Source organism: Manis pentadactyla, chromosome 5 (genome assembly GCF_030020395.1).
Source record: "Manis pentadactyla isolate mManPen7 chromosome 5, mManPen7.hap1, whole genome shotgun sequence".
Taxonomy (NCBI): Eukaryota; Metazoa; Chordata; class Mammalia; order Pholidota; family Manidae; genus Manis; species Manis pentadactyla.
In genome coordinates, this window is record NC_080023.1 from 45,357,896 (window position 1) to 45,374,393 (window position 16,498).

General features: G+C 41.0%; 2 protein-coding genes across 4 annotated transcripts in view; one reads left to right on the forward strand and one right to left on the reverse strand.

The window, feature by feature from the left end:
* The window catches only part of PPAT (phosphoribosyl pyrophosphate amidotransferase), a 45,347-nt gene extending 33,363 nt beyond the window's left edge, over nucleotides 1-11,984 (reverse strand). For 2 of the 3 annotated variants that reach the window (XM_036895174.2, XM_036895172.2), the window contains exon 1: nucleotides 11,673-11,984. In XM_036895174.2, coding sequence (XP_036751069.1) covers nucleotides 11,673-11,800 — 128 coding nt within the window. In that variant the 5' untranslated portion in view covers nucleotides 11,801-11,984. The remainder of the gene's footprint in view (nucleotides 1-11,672) is intronic. The other variant, XM_036895171.2, reaches the window with a different exon arrangement.
* Nucleotides 1-16,498, forward strand: part of PAICS (phosphoribosylaminoimidazole carboxylase and phosphoribosylaminoimidazolesuccinocarboxamide synthase) — a 57,369-nt gene that overhangs the window by 18,692 nt on the left and 22,179 nt on the right. Inside the window, 3 exon segments of the mRNA XM_057502252.1 lie at nucleotides 8,645-8,781; nucleotides 12,586-12,652; nucleotides 16,294-16,491. Of these exon segments, the coding sequence (XP_057358235.1) occupies nucleotides 8,645-8,781; nucleotides 12,586-12,652; nucleotides 16,294-16,491 (402 nt within the window).

The window sequence follows — 16,498 nt, forward strand, 5'->3', positions numbered from 1 at the left end:
TACTTGGAGGTTGCTAATAGAGTAAATCTTTTTTTTTTTTTTTTTTTTTTTTTAATTTTAATAATTATTTTTTATTGAAGGGTAGTTGACACACACTATTACATTACATGAGTTTCAAGTGTACAACACAGTGGTAGAACATTTATATACATAATTCTAGGTTCCAGCTATCACCCTACCAGGCTGTTACAATATCTTGACTATATTCCTTATGCTATACCTTACATCCCGGTTACTAATTTATTTTACCATTGGAAGTCTGTCCTTTTTTTTTTTTTTTTTTTTTTTTCTGTGAGGGCATCTCTCATATTTATTGATCAAATGGTTGTTAACGACAATAAAATTCTGTATAGGGGAGTCAATGCTCAATGCACAATCATTATTCCACCCCAAGCCTAATTTTTGTCAGTCTCCAATCTTCTGAGGCATAACAAACAAGTTTTTACATGTAGAACAAATTCTTACATAATGAATAAGTTACATAGTGAACAGTACAAGGGCAGTCATCACAGAAACTTTCGGTTTTGCTCATGCATTATGAACTATAAACAGTCAGTTCAAATATGAATACTCATTTGGTTTTTATACTTGATTTATATGTGGATACCACATTTCTCTCTTTATTATTATTATTTTTAATAAAATGCTGAAGTGGTAGGTAGATACAAGATAAAGGTAGAAAACATAGTTTAGTGTTGTAAGAGAGCACATGTAGATGATCAGGTGTGTGCCTGTAGACTATGTGTTAATCCAAGCTAGACCAGGGCAATAAAACATCCACGTATGCAGAAGATTTCTCTCAGAACGGGGGGGTGAGGTTCTAAGCCTCACCTCTGTTGATCCCCAATTTCTCACCTGATGGCCCCCCTGCGACTGTGCCTGTCTTAGGTTGTTCCTCCCTTGAGGAATCTTACCCGTCTCTGGCTAACCAGTCATCTTCCGGGGCCATACAGGGAAATGTGAAGTTGGTAAGTGAGAGAGAAGCCTTATTGTTTGAAAAAGTTAACTTTTTACTTCTTTGAATATTTATGCCCTGTGGCTTCTATGCCCAGCATTTGTCTTGAGGTATCTTTACCACTTGGAAGAATTATGATACTCGGTAAATTTGATATGAGGCACGAATTCTATTTAAGGGTTGTAATTAGGAAGGAAGAAGAAAAGCTATAGAAGTAGCAGGCGGAAGAAAACATGGGAAGATTGATTATTTCTTTGATATATCTTCTTGTAGAGTAACTTCAGCATGTATAGGTTTTAAGCGACTACTTAAATTGCACACACACATTAACATAATAGGAGTATAGTTACATAACCAAGGCATATCTGTAATTACCAGCCATCTGCAGTGAAACCAAGAAAACCAGTTAGGCACCTTAGGCATTTGTGAAAACTTATCTATGATATGGTGGATATTGTCCAAATGAACTTGAACAGTCTGAGAGAAATCAGACAAATGAAAACAACCCATTCCTGGGGACTGTTCACATGCCATATGTTCTTTTAACAATAAATAGTTTGTAGTTGTAAGACTTTGGAGCGCTACAATTTGCACTTCTCCAAATTCTTGGTTGAGTTCCAACAGTATAGATCCAGTCAAATTTGTTGTTTTACTGTATGCACAGGCCAGCTTAGATATCTCCTTCCTCATTCCCATGGCAGGTCCAGGAACTGGTGGGATGAGTGCATCTACAGCTGTAGCAGTGCGTGGATCTTTGTTGGGGTTTTTTGATGATCATCTTCTGGCATGAGTCTTCCAGAGGGTGCAGATGTTGGAAGTTCTTTTTCATATCGTATCTTAGTTCATTTTCGGGGTAGCCCAATTAGGCTTTGATCCTCTGTATAAACACAAACAGACCCTTTGCCTACCCTTTTATATGCCCTTTATACCCTTGTGTAGAACTCGTTGGAGGTTACCACACAGGAACTGCCCTTTTTTTTTTTTTTTTTTTTTTTTTTTTTGCTATCACTAATCTACACTTACATGACGAATATTATGTTTACTAGGCTCTCCCCTATACCAGGTCTCCCCTATAAACCCCTTTACAGTCACTGTCCATCAGCATAGCAAAATGTTGTAGAATCACTACTTGCCTTCTCTGAGTTGTACAGCCCTCCCTTTTCTCCTACCCCCCATGCATGTTAATCTTAATACCCCCCTACTTCTCCCCCCCTTATCCCTCCCTACCCACCCATCCTCCCCAGTCCCTTTCCCTTTGGTACCTGTTAGTCCATTCTTGAGTTCTGTGATTCTGCTGCTGTTTTGTTCCTTCAGTTTTTCCTTTGTTCTTATATTCCACAGATAAGTGAAATCATTTGGTATTTCTCTTTCTCCGCTTGGCTTGTTTCACTGAGCATAATACCCTCCAGCTCCATCCATGTTGCTGCAAATGATTGGATTTGCCCTTTTCTTATAGCTGAGTAGTATTCCATTGTGTATATGTACCACATCTTCTTTATCCATTCATCTATTGATGGACATTTAGGTTGCTTCCAATTCTTGGCTATTGTAAATAGTGCTGCAATAAACATAGGGGTGCATCTGTCTTTCTCAAACTTGATTGCTGCATTCTTAGGGTAAATTCCTAGGAGTGCAATTCCTGGGTCAAATGGTAAGTCTGTTTTGAGCATTTTGATGTACCTCCATACTGCTTTCCACAATGGTTGAACTAACTTACATTCCCACCAGCAGTGTAGGAGGGTTCCCCTTTCTCCACAGCCTCGCCAACATTTGTTGTTGTTTGTCTTTTGGATGGCAGCCATCCTTACTGGTGTGAGGTGATACCTCATTGTAGTTTTAATTTGCATTTCTCTGATAATTAGCGATGTGGAGCATCTTTTCATGTGTCTGTTGGCCATCTGTATTTCTTTTTTGGAGAACTGTCTGTTCAGTTCCTCTGCCCATTTTTTAATTGGGTTATTTGTTTTTTGTTTGTTGAGGCGTGAGAGCTCCTTATATATTCTGGACGTCAAGCCTTTATCGGATGTGTCATTTTCAAATATATTCTCCCATACTGTAGGGATCCTTCTTGTTCTATTGATGGTGTCTTTTGCTGTACAGAAGCTTTTCAGCTTAATATAGTCCCACTTACTCATTTTTGCTGTTGTTTTCCTTGCCCGGGGAGATATGTTCAAGAAGAGGTCACTCATGTTTATGTCTAAGAGGTTTTCGCCTATGTTTTCTTCCAAGAGTTTAATGGTTTCATGGCTTACATTCAGGTCTTTGATCCATTTTGAGTTTACTTTTGTATATGGGGTTAGACAATGGTCCAGTTTCATTCTCCTACATGTAGCTGTCCAGTTTTGCCAGCACCACCTGTTGAAGAGACTGTCATTTCGCCATTGTATGTCCATGGCTCCTTTATCAAATATTAATTGACCATATATGTCTGGGTTAATGTCTGGATTCTCTAGTCTGTTCCATTGGTCTGTGGCTCTGCTCTTGTGCCAGTACCAAATTGTCTTGATTACTATGGCTTTATAGTAGAGCTTGAAGTTGGGGAGTGAGATCCCCCCTACTTTATTCTTCTTTCTCAGGATTGCTTTGGCTATTCGGGGTCTTTGGTTTTTCCATATGAATTTTTGAATTATTTGTTCCAGTTCATTGAAGAATGTTGCTGGTAGTTTCATAGGGATTGCATCAAATCTGTATATTGCTTTGGGCAGGATGGCCATTTTAACGATATTAATTCTTCCTAGCCACGAGCATGGGATGAGTTTCCATCTGTTAGTGTCCCCTTTAATTTCTCTTAAGAGTGACTTGTAGTTTTCAGAGTATAAGTCTTTCACTTCTTTGGTTAGGTTTATTCCTAGGTATTTTATTTTTTTTGATGCAATTGTGAATGGAGTTGTTTTCCTGATTTCTCTCTCTGTTGGTTCATTGTTAGTATATAGGAAAGCCACAGATTTCTGTGTGTTGATTTTGTATCCTGCAACTTTGCTGTATTCCGATATCAGTTCTAGTAGTTTTGGGGTGGAATCTTTAGGGTTTTTTATGTACAGTATCATGTCATCTGCAAATAGTGACAGTTTAACTTCTTCTTTACCAATCTGGATTCCTTGTATTTCTTTATTTTGTCTGATTGCCGTGGCTAGGACCTCCAGTACTATGTTAAATAACAGTGGAGAGAGTGGGCATCCCTGTCTAGTTCCCGATCTCAGAGGAAATGCTTTCAGCTTCTCGCTGTTCAATATAATGTTGGCTGTGGGTTTATCATAGATGGCCTTTATTATGTTGAGGTACTTGCCCTCTATTCCCATTTTGCTGAGAGTTTTTAACATGAATGGATGTTGAACTTTGTCAAATGCTTTTTCAGCATCTATGGAGATGATCATGTGGTTTTTGTCTTTCTTTTTGTTGATGTGGTGGATGATGTTGATGGACTTTCGAATGTTGTACCATCCTTGCATCCCTGGAATGAATCCCACTTGGTCATGGTGTATGATCCTTTTGATGTATTTTTGAATTCGGTTTGCTAATATTTTGTTGAGTATTTTTGCATCTACGTTCATCAGGGATATTGGTCTGTAGTTTTCTTTTTTGGTGGGGTCTTTGCCTGGTTTTGGTATTAGGGTGATGTTAGCTTCATAGAATGAGTTTGGGAGTATCCCCTCCTCCTCTATTTTTTGGAAAACTTTAAGGAGAATGGGTATTATGTCTTCCCTGTATGTCTGATAAAATTCCGAGGTAAATCCATCTGGCCCGGGGGTTTTGTTCTTTGGTAGTTTTTTGATTACCTCTTCAATTTCGTTGCTGGTAATTGGTCTGTTTAGATTTTCTGTTTCTTCCTGGGTCAATCTTGGAAGGTTATATTTTTCTAGGAAGTTGTCCATTTCTCCTAGGTTTCCCAGCTTGTTAGCATATAGGTTTTCATAGTATTCTCCAATAATTCTTTGCATTTCCGTGGGGTCCGTCGTGATTTTTCCTTTCTCGTTTCTGATACTGTTGATTTGTGTTGACTCTCTTTTCTTCTTAATAAGTCTGGCTAGAGGCTTATCTATTTTGTTTATTTTCTCAAAGAACCAGCTCTTGGTTTCATTGATTTTTGCTATTGTTTTATTCTTCTCAATTTTATTTATTTCTTCTCTGATCTTTATTATGTCCCTCCTTCTGCTGACCTTAGGCCTCATCTGTTCTTCTTTTTCCAATTTCGATAATTGTGACATTAGACCATTCATTTGGGATTGCTCTTCCTTTTTTAAATATGCTTGGATTGCTATATACTTTCCTCTTAAGACTGCTTTTGCTGCGTCCCACAGAAGTTGGGGCTTAGTGTTGTTGTTGTCATTTGTTTCCATATATTGCTGGATCTCCATTTTGATTTGGTCATTGATCCATTGATTATTTAGGAGCGTGTTGTTAAGCCTCCATGTGTTCGTGAGCCTCTTTGCTTTCTTTGTACAGTTTATTTCTAGTTTTATGCCTTTGTGGTCTGAAAAGTTGGTTGGTAGGATTTCAATCTTTTGGAATTTTCTGAGGCTCTTTTTGTGGCCTAGTATGTGGTCTATTCTGGAGAATGTTCCATGTGCACTTGAGAAGAATGTATATCCCGCTGCTTTTGGATGTAGAGTTCTATAGATGTCTATTAGGTCCATCTGCTCTACTGTGTTGTTCAGTGCTTCCGTGTCCTTACTTATTTTCTGCCCAGTGGATCTATCCTTTGGGGTGAGTGGTGTGTTGAAGTCTCCTAGAATGAATGCATTGCAGTCTATATCCCCCTTTAGTTCTGTTAGTATTTGTTTCACATATGCTGGTGCTCCTGTGTTGGGTGCATATATATTTAGAATGGTTATATCCTCTTGTTTGACTGAGCCCTTTATAATTATGTAGTGTCCTTCTTTATCTCTTGTTACTTTCTTTGTTTTGAAGTCTATTTTGTCTGATATTAGTACTGCAACCCCTGCTTTCTTCTCACTGTTGTTTGCTTGAAATATGTTTTTCCATCCCTTGACTTTTAGTCTGTACATGTCTTTGGGTTTGAGGTGAGTTTCTTGTAAGCAGCATATAGATGGGTCTTGCTTTTTTATCCATTCTGTTACTCTGTGTCTTTTGATTGGTGCATTCAACCCATTAACATTTAGGGTGACTATTGAAAGATATGTACTTATTGCCATTGCAGGCTTTAAATTCGTGGTTACCAAAGGTTCAAGGTTAGCCTCTTTAGTATCTTACTGCCTAACTTAGCTCGCTTATTGAGCTGTTATATACACTGTCTGGAGATTCTTTTCTTCTGTCCCTTCTTGTTCCTCCTCCTCGATTCTTCATATGTTGGGTGTTTTGTGCTGTGCTCTTTCTAGGAGTGCTCCCATCTAGAGCAGTCCCTGTAAGATGTTCTGTAGAGGTGGTTTGTGGAAAGCAAATTCCCTCAGCTTTTGTTTGTCTGGGAATTGTTTAATCCCACCGTCATATTTGAATGATAGTCGTGCTGGATACAGTATCCTTGGTTCAAGGCCCTTCTGTTTCATTGTATTAAATATATCATGCCATTCTCTTCTGGCCTGTAGGGTTTCTGTTGAGAAATCTGACGTTAGCCTGATGGGTTTCCCTTTATAGGTGACCTTTTTCTCTCTAGCTGCCTTTAACACTCTTTCCTTGTCCTTGATCTTTGCCATTTTAATTATTATGTGTCTTGGTGTTGCCCTTCTTGGATCCTTTCTGTTGGGGGTTCTGTGTATTTCCGTGGTCTGTTTGATTACTTCCTCCCCCAGTGTGGGGAAGTTTTCAGCAATTATTTCTTCTAAGATACTTTCCATCTCTTTGCCTCTCTCTTCTTCTTCTGGGACCCCTATAATACGGATATTGCTCCTTTTAGATTGGTCACACAGTTCTCTTAATATTGTTTCATTCCTGGAGATCCTTTTGTCTCTCTCTATGTCAGCTTCTATGCGTTCCTGTTCTCTGATTTCAATTCCATCAATGGCCTCTTGCATTCTATCCATTCTGCTTATAAACCCTTCCAGAGTTTGTTTCATTTCTGCGATCTCCTTTCTGGCATCTGTGATCTCTTTCCGGACTTCATCCCATTTTTCTTGCGTATTTCTCTGCATCTCTGTCAGCATGTTTATGATTCTTATTTTGAATTCTTTGTCAGGAAGACTGGTTAGGTCTGTCTCCTTCTCTGGTGTTGTCTCTGTGATCTTTGTCTGCCTGTAGCTTTGCCTTTTCATGGTGATAGGAATAGTCTGCAGAACTGGGACGAGTGACGGCTGGAAGGACTTCCTTTCTTGTTGGTTTGTGGCCCTCCTCTCCTGGGAGAACAGCGACCTCTAGTGGCTTGTGCTGCGCAGCTGCGCGCAGACAGGGTTTCTGCTTCCTGCCCGGCTGCTATGGAGTTAATCTCCGCTGTTGCTGTGGGCGTGGCCTGGCTCGGGCAGCTACTCCAAAATGGTGGAGTCGCGTTGGAGCAGGAGCTGCTGGGAGGCTATTTATCTCCGTAAGGGGCCTCCCTGCTCCCTGCAGCCCAGGGGTTAGGGTGCCCAGAGATCCCGGATTCCCTACCTCTGGATTAAGTGGCCCGCCCTGCCCCTTTAAGACTTCCAAAAAGCACCCGCCAAAACAAAACGACCACAAAAAAAACAAGAAAAAAAAATTTTTTTAATTAAAAAAAAAAATTTTTTTTAATTAAAAAAAAAAAAGGTGGTCGTTCGTTTTTCTTTATTCTCCGGTGCCAGCCTCAGTCCTCTGCTCACCGGTCTTTCTGCCCTGTTTCCCTAATATTGGGGTCCCTGTCCCTTTAAGACTTCCAAAAAGCGCTCGCCAAAACAAAGCAGCAAAAAAGCAAAAAAAAAAAAAAATGGTCGCGCGCTTTTCTTATGTCCTCTGTCGCCCAGCCTCCAGTGCCTGCTCACTGTTCTTTCTGCCCTGTTTTCCCAGTATCGAGGGCCCTGCACTCTGGCCCGGATGGCTGGGGCTGGGTGTTCGGCAGCCCTGGGCTCCGTCTCCCTCCCGCTCTGCCTGCTCTTCTCCCGCCGGGAGCTGGGGGGAGGGGCGCTCGGCTCCCGCGGGGCCGGGGCTTGTATCTTACCCCCTTCGCGAGGCGCTGGGTTCTCTCAGGTGTGGATGTGGTCTGGATATTGTCCTGTGTCCTCTGGTCTTTATTCTAGGAAGGGTTGTCTTTGTTATATTTTCATAGATATATGCTGTTTTGGGAGGAGATTTCCGCTGCTCTACTCACGCCGCCATCTTCCGCCCCCTAATAGAGTAAATCTTAAATGTTCTTTCTACACACAAAAATATTGTGATTATGTGAGGTAATGGAGATGTTAAACAACCTTTTTGTAATCATTTTACTATATGTACATGTATCAAATCATTACACTGTACACCTTAAGCTTACACAATGATAAACATCAGTTATCTCAATAAAGCTGGGAAAAAAAGAAAAAAAATAAGTCACTTACTATGGAGATATAAAACATTATAGGAATGTGACATATTTGGTCATTATTTAATAGAGATGGAAATCAAAATTAAATTGACTCAGACTAGTTTTGGCAACTAAAAGCAAGTTCTGTGACAATCTCCTCCTGTATTCTCCAACAAACTAAATGAAGATAACTACGAACTAACTCTGTAGAGGTCTAAGTGCATCTCTCTTTCCCATGAAAGTGCCTCTCCAGTGATGTTAGAATATTATCCACTCTGTTTCAGAACCAGTGTCTGTACCTCCTAGGAAAACTGCTCCTGAGATCATTGCAAATTGGTTTCCTCAAAGCAAAGCAGAACCAAAAGGTTTTACAGAATGTTTCTGCAGACAGGAGACCCTCTACATGACCCAACTTCATCAGGTAAATCTCATAATTTTTAAAAGTTTATCAGTTTTAGAGTTCAATTGTTGACCCAAGGAAGTGATACTCCACTCAAGGAAAGGGCACTTCCTAATTAAGGAAGGGCTAATAGTTGATTCATGGGATAAGTCTATGAAATTTTAATAATTCCTTTTATGGAATCTTCACATATACCCCTATTATTCTAGTCTCCATAACAGATGACTGTGGCTTAAACATGAAGATTTTTCATCTGTGAGAGGGTGTGTGGTTTGTCCAGAACTCTGAAAACCACTGAATTAATGTTTTTTGAACTGAAAAAACATTTGGTGATTATATGAAACTGGCATGAACATGCATGTACACAGAGCTTAGAGCTGAAGAGGGCAACTAGTTAATGTAACACTGAAAATATTAAACTAAAAGTAGAAAGAAGAGCTGTGGAATAAATCTGCAAATAACCAGAATAACTACTAAAAAGAAATACTTCTGGATGAACCCATCAGGAGTAAATATCCAGTGCATGACTGTCTCGTAATTGATGTTCCATTTATTTTTATATGAAATACATATTAGAGCATTCAAGTATTCTGTTATCCCTGAAACTAAATTTTTTATGCCAGATTATGCTAAGACAAAAATAGAAGCCAAGCATAATGCAAGAGTGATATAAAGCTCAACTTCTAGATTCCATGTTTTATGAAGATAACGTATGACAGATAAATTCCTTCATCAAAAAGGAAAAAAGAAAAACGAATTGAATCTTGTTGCTGTTATTCAAAATCTAACCACTGAGTGGAGTGGGATAAGGAGGTAGAGACCTCTGCACCTGACTACCACTTGCTGATGTTCAGTCTATATAACAAACTCTACTGTATATTAAAAAATGGCAATCTATCTAGGCTTCCAGTTTTGACATTCCTAGATTCCATGCCACATAAAAACAGTAATTCTTAATCATTAGACTTAAGAGGGGGAGGTAGTTTACAGGAACAGCTTTTTTCTTCTAGACATCAGGGAATTTTATAGTTTTTCCAATCAGAATCTGTTCTCCTAAAGGGTGGACTATAGCTAATTAAAAATTTTGAATTGGATAGGGCAAGAACCAGCCCTATCAGTGCACCTTAATGATTCTATGCCCACACAAGGAAAATCTTAAACATACAGTTTTCCATTAACACATTTGTTCTCCAAAAGCTACTGGGTTTCTTGGCGCTGTTATTGAAAACATCACAAGGTCAATTTTCAAAACTACAGTTTAATACAGACTTGTTAGGTCAAATGAGCACCCTAAGAGAATCCATTTACTATATAATCGGTTTTATTGCTCTTATCTTCTATTAGCCAATCTCATAATTCTGTTACAGAAAAGCAACTGCAGAGGGTTCAAGTAACTAGAAATAAACTTATAATCATTAAAAAAAAAGCCTCTTTTCTTAGGGCACATATTTAGAGAGAGGTGACTGGGGATGAACTTTGAGTTATTATAGCTAGAAAGTAATAAGGAAAAAAATATTCAAGGTCAGTTCACACATTTCCCACAGACCAACTTTGAAGATGCCTGGTTTATGCACACCTCTTCCAATGATAAAATATCGAAAATAACTTCCAAGAATTTTAAAACTAATGTTGCTGTGGACTACCATATAAATAGATTTTAGTTTTTCTTTGGGTTACATATCTCATCCTTTCAACAAATGTACAGTATTTTAAGACAAAATCTATATTATGGTCAACCCACAATTATCCAAAATTAGAGTCAGTCACATTAAAAAGATTTTTTGATTCATCCCAAATTCTGGTACTCTCAGCTCTTAGTAAATGAGAAGTACACAAGCTATGAAACTCAGACTTAAGTATTTGGGACCCTGAAAAGAGCAAAAAAAAAAACTACTTGTAATTCAAGTTTGGTAAGGGAAAGCTAATCATTTGGAATGCACTTACACCTGTTGCTCCCATAGTGCTGATAAGAGTTATTGCCAAGCTTCACTGTTTTAAAAGTTTTTGCTGCAGTATTGCCTTATGGAAACTTTATACTTCCAGTCATAATGTCAAACCTAGGCTTATATTTCTTAGCCGAAAGAAATTGTTGATATCAACTTCCAGTTATATCAGGCCGTAAGGAAAGATCACAGAAGCAAAGTTACTTTTTTTTTAACTCAAAGCGATCTACCGATTTTTCAAAATCCACGTGCATCTTGCCATACAGGAAATAACCCCGTTTCCCTCTTTTAAAGAAGGGAGTTACTATTTGGCATCTTTTTACTACCAACCCTTTCCCCCTTATCTAAAACCAATCAATTTTTTGTAGATGCACTATTTCCTATGACTAGTTTATTTTCAGTTTATTAATATGGGATCTACAATTGATAGTACCTTTTGAACACCAACCAGTCCTGCTTCCCGGGGCTTGAATTCTAGGATCCCTAAGTTCCCATAGCTATAACACTGCTCTAGAGCTCTGCCCTTGCAAACAAAAGCTTGTCGTGGTTGGAAGCAGCGCGCGAACACCTCAAGGTGCTGTAGGTTCTGGACCAGCAACTACCCCAGACACGCCTACCACAAAAGCTGCTCCGGGCTCTCGGAGAGTAAAACGGGCATGCAGTTGGACCTGGCTAGCCCAAGCGAACCGGAGCCTTAGAAACTGGCCGGGCTCCTAAGGGCTGCACACACGGGGGCGGAGAGAGCCTCTGAAGAGCATTAAGGGTTGGGGGAGACAGGCTGAAGTCCAGGGAGGCCAAGCGGCCTCCGCCGTGGCAACCTGGTCCCTGTCACAGGCAGATACCGGTCCAGGAAAGAGGTGTGGCCTCCTGGCCCTCACGCGCGCGCGAGATGGCCCGCTCCGTCCACGGGAGCGGCTTGAACAGATGGAGAAGCACACACGCCGCCCCCCGCCCCCCCCGATTGCTCACCGGTGCTGCAGCCCCACCAGTCCCAGGGTGATCACATGAGGCACATCTAGCTGCGTGGGCCATTCTCCTGAGGCGATGCACCCGAACACGCCACATTCTTCTCGGATCCCCAACTCCTCCAGCTCCATGTCGCGGCCAAAACCGCGTGGAGGGACCTGCCGCCGCGGCAGGAGTCTAAGTACCAACCCGCGGTCCGTTCGGCCCGTTTGCTCACGAGCTCGCGGGCGCGACAGCCGCTTCCTCCCCGGCGGCCTGACCCTCGCTACTGCGGCGGCGCGTGCTCTCCCAAGTAAGCGTGATCAGGTCGCCCCCAACCCGCCACCCTACCCCGCCCCCTCCAGGCCCACCAATGAGCGAGGACGGAGGGGATGAGGGGCGGGGCTACAGGGGGGTGGAGCTCCAGTTGCGCCGGAACCCTACGGGAAGCTGATTTTTCTGCACGTGGGAATCTCCGTTATTTTTCAGTACCTCAGGCTGGGGTGATGAGACTTGAGGAATTAATGTAATTTATCTCCCAGAGAATGGAAATGTGTCATGCTCCTCCCCATATGCTTTCCCCTGGCGTCACCACTTGGTACGCTCCAACCTATCAACCTTCCTCTCCGCGAGAAGGGGCCGGGTCAGCAAGCTTCTGTAGGCTGGGGAGGGGCCGCCCGCCCGTGCGCGCCACTTTTCGCCTTCCGTAGACCAGTCCCGCGTCGCTGCGCCTGCGCGGCGGGAAGCCTCGGGCGGATTGTTGGCTCGTAGAGTTGAAGTCCCTCTCAGAAGCGAGAGACCCCGGGAGGGCCTACAGCTTCCTTGGTGCCGGGTCAGAGTGCAAGTGGGCGCTCTAGGTTACGAGGCCCGGTGGTGGGCGGCTCTGTGGGCTCGCCTCCTTCCCTGCCAGTGACCCTCTCTGACCACTGTTTTTCAGAGCCCTGCCACTCCTCATAGCGCGCCTGCTGCCCCTGGCCCACTCAGGATAATGGCGACCGCAGAGGGTGAGTAACAGGGCTCCCCAGGGGTGCGCCGGGCACTCGCTGCCCTTCGTGGTCTTCCCGTCTCCCCCGTCTGCAGCCCGCTGGCTTGGCACAGATACGTGCGCGCCCCGAGGCACCGCTGGCCTCCCCGCAGCCTCCCCTCCAGGCCGCTGGGCCGGCGGACACGTGGCCCGGGCGCCGCGGTGCGCTGCCCTGGAAACACTGCTCCGGCATCTCCGAACTTCTTAGACTCCCAGAACTGCCTTTGGGATGAGGGAAAGGAACAAAATAGATGAAGGGGGTAATTAGAACGAGAAATGGACAGGAGTTTGGTGCCTGGATATCGCATTTGTGATAAGTAGATAATGCAAGACAGTGAAAGGCACATCTGTGTTGACTCTTCAATGTTTTGGTTTTCCTGTTAAGTTAATAATAACGTGCTATTTCCAAAAGGTAATTAAACCTTTGAATAGTAAATTAAGCCTTCTTAATATTTTCTGTCTAGATTTTGTGCGTGTGTTTTAAATTAGTCTTGATGCCCAGAAGGCTTGGGAGAGCTCCAAAAACAGCAGGCAAAAAAGTTTCCTTGCTTCACTTTGCATTTTTACATAATCAGTTTGTTCACCAGTGATTAGATCCTTAGGAAAGAGGGTTTGTTCCATGTTTGCTGATAAACCGTTGGTTTTTTTCCACATGCCCAATTTCTAACTTTAATAGTGAACCGAAATGCTTGTGTTGGCTGGTGAGTATATTCTGTTCCACATGGAAAAATTGAATTCAGGTAAAAATTTGTAGACTAAAGAAAAAGACCCAGGTAGTTTTAAAGAGTAACGACTCCATAAAATCAAGACCTTAAAACCAGAATTTTTCTTGCCATAACTTCTAAACTGGTAGAATCTCTAAAGTCTATTTACTACGTCCTTCCATCGTGAATATTCTTGGCAGGTTAATCTTTCCAAAATGTCACTTTATGGTTTCTCAGTGGCACTTTCTTGCTCAAGTGGCAACTTCATGTTCAGTGGCAACCCAAGAGCTATTAAAAATCCAATCTGTAGACTCTCAGATTCACATCCAGCACACTGCTTCTTTCATCTCTTCAAGCCTGACTTTGATTTTTCTTTATTGTGAATCCTAAGCCTACATTCCAGTCAGTTTAATTCAACAGGTTTACTCTTCTCTGTATGTATTTATCCTAATAGAAATATGGTAATGATAAACTATGTGTAACTTTGTTTTCTAGTAGCCACAATTTTACAGGTAAAAAGAAACAGTTGAGATGAATTTTTATAACCCAGTATATCCAAAACAATATCATTTCAGCATGTAACCAATATAAAAAAATTGTGATATTTTGCATCTTTTTTTTCATTGAAATCCATTGTGTGTTTGCACTTAACTCACATCTTGATTTGTAGTAGATTTCAAGTATTGCATAGCCTCATGTGGCTTAGTAACTTTCTTATTGGCCTGTGTTCTACCCATTAATTGAAATTCCTACCCTATTTAATGACTAGGTAATAAATCATAATTCAATTAAATTGGGAGGGAGAGGCAGTAGGCACAAACTCTCTTTTGCCTTTTTTCCAACCTAGGCAACATCCTTGACTTCCCCCTTTTATTCCCCATGTTGAATCAATTGTTCCTAACACTTACCTTTTCCATATCTATTCCCACTGCTTTTTCCTTAGACCAGGATATTGCAGTAGGACCCTAACTGGTTTCTGAGTCTCTCATTTTCTTCTGCCCATCCCTTCTCATTTCATTCTCCACACAGCAGCTATAATGATCTTTCTAATACAGAAATCTGTTATTTTACTGAAGTGCTAAAAGCCACATGGTTGTTCTTAGGATAAAGTCTTAACTCAATCAGCATGGCTGTGAGGCCTGAAGGATGAGTGGTGAAATGGAAGGAAACAGTATTCTAGGCCTAGAGAAGAGCATGTCAAAAGCCTGGGAGTGGGGGATATAGAAATTCAGTTCTGGAAGTTGGAGTTCTGTGATGGGAATGGAGAAATCTGAATTTGGAGCACTAAACTGGGACTGTATCTTGAAGGGTCTTCTAAACCTTTGTGATAATTTGCATCCTTTTTTTTTCATATTGAAATCCACTGTGTATTTTATATATATACTATATATACACTGAATCAAGACATTATATGTAATATGTATATTATATATGCACTGTACCAGTAAATGGGACTGAGTTCCTGCTCTTAAGCACCCTGAATCTGAGGGAAGCTGAAATTAAACAAGGCATAATAAGTAAAGTGTGAGAGCTACAAACTGGGATCACAGGTTCATAGTAGGGCTGCTATGAGTCAAGTGAGTCAGGACATTACAATGGGAGGGTGGGGATTCATCTTCTAAATTAGGTACCCTGCACTGGCAACTATTAAACTGAATTGTAACGGGTTTGTTTAATGGTAATCTCCAGGAACTGGTGAATGAACCCCTCCCCAATTCTTCAGTCTTATTTCTTGCCAGTCTTTCCCCACTCCCCTGCCCACCAGCAATGCACACACACACGCTCCAACCACACTGAAGGTCTGCCATGCATGCACTTTCACCCGTGGTCTTTTTTCATCACCACAACCTACCCCTTTCCTTCTTTTAGCTCAATTTTGATCATTCCTCAGATCTCAGCCTAATGCTCACTTTGTGCTAGACTTCCTTCTCTGATGTTAGACTAAGTTAGGCAGCCCTGCTATGAATTTTTGATCCCATAGTCTGTATTGCTCACATTTTACTTACTATGTCTTGTTTAATTTCAGCTTGCTCCAGATTCGGGTTGCTTAAGGCTTAAGAGTAGGAACTCACTCACATTTACTGGTACAGTACCTAGTACCTAGCTCAGACACTAAAAAATGCTGATACTGACAGTGAGTCAGTGTTCTGGGAGCATGAGGGATGATTTGTTTCTTCTTGGAAATGTTAAGTCTTTAAACTTCTATTGTTTCTGATCTTCATGTAAATCATTCATTCTACTGACCAGGATCTACTTTTCTTAAGGTCTTATGACTTGTATCAAAATAGGATACAAGTCCTATTCCTCAGTTTGCTGCAAATAATAGGAGAAAGGATTAAGGGTAGAAGGTGGGAAAGCAGGATTAAAGAAGAAAGAGAGGTGCTCCCAAGTGGGCTAACTACAGTGAGTATAGAGGTGTCTTCTCTTGCACATTAACTTGAAATAAAAAAAACAGCTGAACTTGCTTATTTTTCCAACACAGAATTCAGGAAAAATACAACTTTTTTCTTAACAGTTTATTTACTGTATTGCAAATACAAGATGAAAATGCTAATGTAGTTACAGTACTTTTTATATTAATTCTACTTCAGTTCTTCTGTGAGGTGGCAGGTTGATAGTGGAAAGAGCACAGAATTTGTTACCAGATTTAGGATTTTGTCTGGCTCTCATTACCTACCTCTGTAACCTCTACCTTTTTAATACTTAATTTCCTAATCTTTACAGTTATTTACAATGTTTGTGAATCAAATGTGATGCATATGAAAATACTTTGTAGAGTATAGGTTCTGTACAGTTGATTTTTATTAAAATTATTCCCTAATCACTATGTTCACTGATTCATCATTCTAGATAATTTGGTCTTTAATATTTAAGAAATTTCATCCTGAGATCTGATGTTTCCATTTTATTTTGACAGTACTGAATGTTGGTAAAAAACTCTACGAGGGTAAAACAAAAGAAGTCTATGAATGGTTAGATAGTCCAGGACAAGTCCTCCTGAAGTCCAAGGACCAGATTACAGCAGGAAATGCAGCCAGAAAGAATCACCTGGAAGGAAAAGCTGCAATCTCAAATAAAATTACCAGTTGTATTTTTCAGTTGTTACAGGAAGCAGGTAAGTG